The sequence below is a fragment of the Pteropus medius genome, unplaced genomic scaffold, assembly GCF_902729225.1.
Source record: "Pteropus medius unplaced genomic scaffold, Ma_sr-lr_union100, whole genome shotgun sequence".
NCBI lineage: Eukaryota > Metazoa > Chordata > Mammalia > Chiroptera > Pteropodidae > Pteropus > Pteropus medius.
Genome location: NW_024353918.1, coordinates 142,733 through 148,978, shown reverse-complemented (window position 1 = coordinate 148,978; position 6,246 = coordinate 142,733). Strand labels below are relative to the sequence as shown.

Sequence of the window (6,246 nt, the reverse complement as noted above, 5' to 3'; positions counted from 1 at the left end):
TTGCAGACTTCTTTTCCTCCTAAAATGGACTTAAAAATCAAATAGAATTATATAATCATTCATTATCATGATGTCTGATCATAGGCAAGGACCAAAGACCTCTGAGAACCTTTGCTGACCAGTAATTGATGATCCAGAGCTCAGAAATTTGTGTGGCTCAGAGATAGTATTCAGGTGTGGCTAGAGTTAGTAACAAGCAGCAGGACGTCAGCAGCATTTCTCCTCCAGAATATCACTGTTTCTTTGCCATCTTTACCTTTGCTCACTTCTAGGGTGGCATGTGAATTGTTCATTTTGGCTTGGTCATTCTCTTTAAATATGTTTTTAAGTGGCACTTGCCACAGTTTATGATTGGAATCTCCATAATGAATGCGGCTCTGTAACTTAAAAGCTCCTATATTGAAGTCGATGTTAAGGTATAGTGTCAAAGGTGTGGGATCAGCCTGTTGTTTGATTTCTAAAACTAAATTAGATACTCACAAGTGTGCTCTGAAATCAAGACTGAAAATGACCAGGAAGAAATAAGACAAAAACATTTTTCCTACCTTAGTAGAAGATGATGATGTGAACCCATCCAGAAGGATGTCATTGCCTAGCAGTGGAACAGACTGTCTTAAAAAGCAGAAGCAAACAGAGAGCAGTTTCCTAATGATTCAGGGCATGAGACAATGGCATGAGACAGGTTTTAGTTTTAGTTCTGTCACTTACTAGCTCTGTAAATCTGGGCAACTTGCTTAATTTTGTAAGCTTCAGTTTCCTGCTCTATAGATGGAAATCACAGTGATAATTTCTTCCTATAGGGTTATTTTTTTAAAAAAAATGAATCATGTTTTTAAAGCAGTAAGCCCAGTCCTTGGAAGATAGTAAAGATTCATTAAATGGCATGTGTATATTCATGAATCTACTTTTATTATTATTAATTATTATTATGCAAGTTATGAAAGGTCTTCGCCTTTCTGCTCTATGGGTCACTATATTTCTTTCTTCATCACAGTAACATAAATTTGATGCTTTCCTTGCTGCTAATATTTCTTTTGCTTAACATTTCAGAGTTGCCTCAAGTCTACTTAGAAAATGTTAAAAGGACCAGAATAACCAGAGCATCATCTCTTCATGGAGTTGGGGATGTCAGACCTCCCAAATCTGTAAAAATGTAAAATGAAGAAAATATAATCTAAGTCTATTCAATAATATTATTTAATACAACATATTTCAAATAATACCAGCATTAAAGGTAGGTACTTAAAGAAATAAGTTTAAGATATATAAAAGAAAATAACATTTTTCATTAAGACATGTTTTTTGCTCGATATTTTTACAGACATTTCATAAACTTTACTATGATACCAGGGTATTTTTGTTTTTGATGTTGTTATAATAATTATAATTTTCATTTTGTAGATAATGGGGCTATATCTATGAAAAATGTTATGTAAATTATTTTAACTAGTATAGCTAATAAATGGCAAAGCCAGGATTTAATTTGTGTTCTGATTTCTAATGCAATTTCTTTTTCTGATACTTTTCAGAGGGTAGTAAATAGTGGGAGTTTGTTACTAAAAGATATTGTAAAAGTTCAAAATATAAATATGACTAAAGAAAGTAAATCCATAAATTAAACAACTGTAAAACATCTCTTAACATGAGAATGTTTTGAATATATTTTTAAACTTCTGATCTTGTCATAGAGGATAACCACCTGCCTCCACAAAACATTCTTTCCAAGAGTTGAATAGACTGTGGCTCTGAAATAAGCATTTCTTATTACCTGATATTTTTGTATAGATTGTGCCACTCATAAGAAGACTGGTTGTTGCTTGTTAAAAACAAAGCCAAAGCACTCATCAGCAAAAAGCTTGATAATTTAATATTGGTGTTCAGACTTTTGTGTCTTGGGTCCCTTTTCAAGGTCTCACTTTCTCACAGCTATGAGGAATGTCTCAGTGGTGACCGAGTTTATCCTCCTGGGCATCCCACACACAGAGGATCTGGAGACTATGCTCTTTGTCCTGTTTTTGTCCTTCTACATCTTCACCCTTATGGGAAACCTGCTCATCCTACTGGCAATTGTCTCCTCCACTCGACTTCATACTCCCATGTACTTCTTCCTGTGTAAACTGTCTGTGTGTGACATATTTTTTCCCTCTGTGAATTCCCCCAAGATGCTGTTCTACCTCTCAGGGAATAGCCGAGCCATCTCCTACGCAGGCTGTGCATCCCAGCTCTTCTTCTACCATTTCCTGGGCTGTGCTGAGTGTTTCCTGTACACAGTGATGGCCTACGACCGCTTTGTTGCCATATGTTACCCTCTGCGCTACACAATAATTATGAGCCACAGAGTGTGTGCCATTCTAGCCCTGGGAACCTCACTTTTTGGCTGTATCCAGGCCACCTTTCTAACCACTCTCACCTTCCAATTGCCCTACTGTGGCCCCAATGAAGTGGACTATTTCTTCTGTGATATCCCAGTGATGCTGAAGCTGGTTTGTGCAGATACCTCTGCCCTGGAGATGGTGGGGTTCATCAGTGTGGGCCTCATGCCCCTCAGCTGCTTCCTTCTCATCCTCACCTCCTACAGTCGCATTGTCTACTCCATCCTGCAGATTCGCTCTGCGGAGGGCCGACATCGCGCCTTCTCCACCTGCAGTGCCCACCTTACTGCTATTCTACTTTTCTACATGCCAGTGGTCCTCATCTACCTAAGGCCCACCCCAAGTCCCTGGATGGATGCCACTGTTCAGGTCCTGAATAACCTGGTCACTCCCATGCTGAACCCCTTGATCTACAGCCTCAGGAATAAGGAAGTAAAATCAGCCCTGAGGAAAGTCTTATATCAACTGGGCTTCCTTTCTGAAGAGTTGTAGAGAGAGAAGGGCAACTAATACTTCAACTGCACTTTATAGCTTGAAAGATATTTTGATATGGTTTTCACAAATATTTTTGAATTTGAGAGTACAGGTATACTATGATTATCTTCATTTTATAACGTGAGGGCTAAGATTCAAAAAGTTAAAGTGTCTTGTTGATGAATACTTGGAAGCGATGACAGAATGAAGAATTTGGAGCTGGTTTTCTGACTCTGGAAACTGTGCTTTCTTAAAGATATCATACTGCTGATGAGGTATTTGCCCAGGAGGCAGAACAACCTGGACCTTCTGCTTCACAATCTTTATTTTCTTCATCCTCTTACATTTTCTTCTCTTCTTTCCCCCCCACCCTGACACTTGGCCAAATTGATTGTCTCCTCAAATACTTGAATTGGGTAACCCCTACTTTTATTGGTATAGATGCTGGTGAAAAAAAGAAGGTGGGGGGGAGTTTCATCCCCATGGCTTTAAGTAGCACCCTTAAAGAATATAAAGAAATTGTGTAAAGAGAGGGATTTTTGTCTGGGATCTGAGGTAGTTCTTTTATGAGTGAAGCAGAGGTATTGGTGTACTGAATCTCCTAAAACCCTGTCTGTTGGGCTTTGACTTGGATGCAGGCCCTGACTGTAGATGTGCGCCATGTAAATGAGACTGTGGAAAAGGCAGATGGGGAAATCTATGCAAGGGTAACTGTGCTCTGATACCATATTTCAAAATCTAGGCTTGGCTTTATATTGCTCTGTAGAACAAGGGGACAATTTTGGGACTAACCTGCTATCGTTTTGTGTCTTTGGCTTCTCCATTTAACTGAAAGGATTTGACTTTTTTCTCTATTCCTTCATTTATTTTTTCTTTCTAATTTTTCTTTTTTCTTTGTTTTGGTTGAAAAGTGCTAAGAATGAAAAAAATGCTATTTTAGTACAATGAGCTATTGTTTTCATGACTGAATTCATTGAGAATCTTATCACACTTGGGGCATATAGTTGCTATGAAGTTTATTCTAACAGTAGAGGGGGAAGGACACTGGGAAGAGGGTGATGGAAAGGGGGGAGACAGAGGCATAAACCAATTTTTTTCTTCTGTCTATATTTCTCAGAATCAGAGAGCAATCAAGGAACCTGCCAGATCAATTCATCTCTGCTGTGTCTTTGCTTCCATCTACTGTAGTGAGCCAGCACATGCTCCTGCAGTGGAAATAAGCTCTTGTCTAGTCACTTTCCTTAAGTGCCCCCAAACACTCTTAGTACTAATTCCTTTGTTTCTCATTAAACAAGAGCTTAAAGGAGAAGGTGAATATACATCTCGAATTATTTCAAAGTTGGTATATCCCTTTTCAAGCATCTCTGAGTGCATTTGAAGACCTCTCCTCATTCCTCAATTTCTTGGTTATAGCTGCTCACATGTTCAAAATAGAACAGTTTATAAGAATAAAAGATGTGATCTAATTTCCTTTCATTTTAACTCATGTAGATGTCATTTGATGAATAATTTTGTGTTAGAGGTAAGGAATGCAAAGATGAAGAAGACATGATTCTACTGGAATAAGTCATAGTCTACTGGAGTAAATAAACAGATATGCAACTAATTAGAACAACCCATGATAAATAAAGATATGAAATATAGCAGAAAATGTGGAATACAATTTTTTCTGGGGTGTGGAGGGACCTCATGGAGGAGCTGTTGAAGGTTGAATGTTTTTGTTTGTTTTTCTGAATCCCCTACTTCCTACTCCAATAAAGAATTGCTGAGAAATGTTTTATAAGGAGAAGCAAGATACTTTTCAATTTTTTGTTTTCGTGGGATGGTAAGGATGAGAGATAATTTCTTGAGTGAGTATCTCAATTATTTGCCATCAATGAATGAATGTCTGGATAGGAAAAACAAAATTCATTTGACCTGTTTTCAGAGTTCTTCTTGTAGCTCAGCAATTTGTTCCTGAATTGGAGCTATTCCTTACACAAAATGGCTCTATCTCTACCTTCTTTAGCAAATTGATCTTTCTTCTTGTCCCAAGGTTTCTGAGAGATGCAGGTACTCTCCTGTATCTAGGTAGTACCTGAGTGAGACTCATTCCACCTAAGCAAGAACACAAAAGGTCAGACCCAGGCTGAGGTGTGGAGGCCCAGGTTGGGTTTGATGGTGGAATGAGACTTGGTTGTGTTCTATAATTGGATAATGTAAGAAGAATTTGAAAGAAAAAAAAGTCAGTAGGAGAAATCCCAAACCACATATATTATGTACCGAGCAAAATATTTAATCCACAGGGGTGTACCATAGACAGAGACTCAAGTCCCTGATGCAGGGAAGCCAGAGAGCAAGAATAGTGAAGCAAGGGTTCAAAGTATGTTTTGAGCAGAGTGGGCTATAGCAGCAGCATTTCCTGAGATGCTGGATTCAAGCACAGTTTAGGCATGGCATCCAACACCTGACCTCAGGTGGATTCTAGTTTCCTTAAAGGCTTATCTGTTCACTCCAACACTTCATGCAACACTCTTTCTTTTTGCTCCTCCCTAAATTTTTGCATAACCAATGTCTGTTTGAATTCCACCTAAGCATTTTGTTTTGCCTACAGCTCCCAGAGAGAGAAACTATGGTGTGGACATCTGCAGTGGAAACCTGTGATATGGACACTGAAAGTGGAGATGAGATGATGGCTGCTCACACAGTGTAGGGCGATTGTGGACGGAAGTTTTTGAAGGAGCGTTCACAGTAGATGCCTATTCTACTTATATCTTACTGTCTCTGGCACCCTGCTGATTTGTTCTAAATCAAATCAACTGAAATGAATGAATAACTAGTCAGAATTAATGATTTTTTCAGCACTCAATTTGCATTTTTTGGAGAATATTGCTTTTACCTTTCCAAAAATACTTATTCAAGCTAAGAGAATAGAATTATTTACATCTTGCTAGTTCATTTAGGTAAAGAGGAGCAATAATGCCTGTGATTATTGAAATGATAAATTGAGGAGAAATAGTGTATTATTTATTATTCCTTTATTTTACATTCCATTATTTAAAAATATTATTTTCATACTTGTTCTGATAATAGTCTATGTGACATCAAAAAGCCATCCTTTGTGTCCATTGGATGCCTTTTTTTCCCAATTGAGTTGATATTTAATATTATTTTATATTAGTTTCAAGTGTACCTATAGTGGTTAGACATTTATGTAATTTACAAAGTGATCCGCTAATTAGTCTAGTACTCACCTGGCACTCACTATACATGGTTATTACAATATTATCGACTATATTACCTATGCTGTACTTCTCATCCCTGTGATTATTTTGCAACTACCAATTTGTACTTCTTAATCCCTTCACCTTTTTCACCCAGAATCTCTACCCGCCTCCAAGCTAGTAATCACCAGTTTGCT

General features: G+C 37.8%; 1 protein-coding gene across 1 annotated transcript; it reads left to right on the top strand.

Moving 5' to 3' along the window:
* Positions 1 to 1,400: 1,400 nt before the first annotated feature.
* On the top strand, positions 1,401 to 5,333 carry LOC120594040 (olfactory receptor 149). Its single transcript, XM_039852071.1, has one exon. The coding sequence runs from the start codon at positions 1,929 to 1,931 to the stop codon at positions 2,862 to 2,864; it is 936 nt and encodes a 311-aa protein (XP_039708005.1). The 5' UTR covers positions 1,401 to 1,928; the 3' UTR covers positions 2,865 to 5,333.
* Positions 5,334 to 6,246: the final 913 nt, after the last annotated feature.

Bases quoted from the DNA above. Each gene is read 5' to 3' on its own strand.
- LOC120594040 (XM_039852071.1), top strand. From the start codon at position 1,929: ATGAGGAATGTCTCAGTGGTGACCGAGTTTATCCTCCTGGGCATCCCA.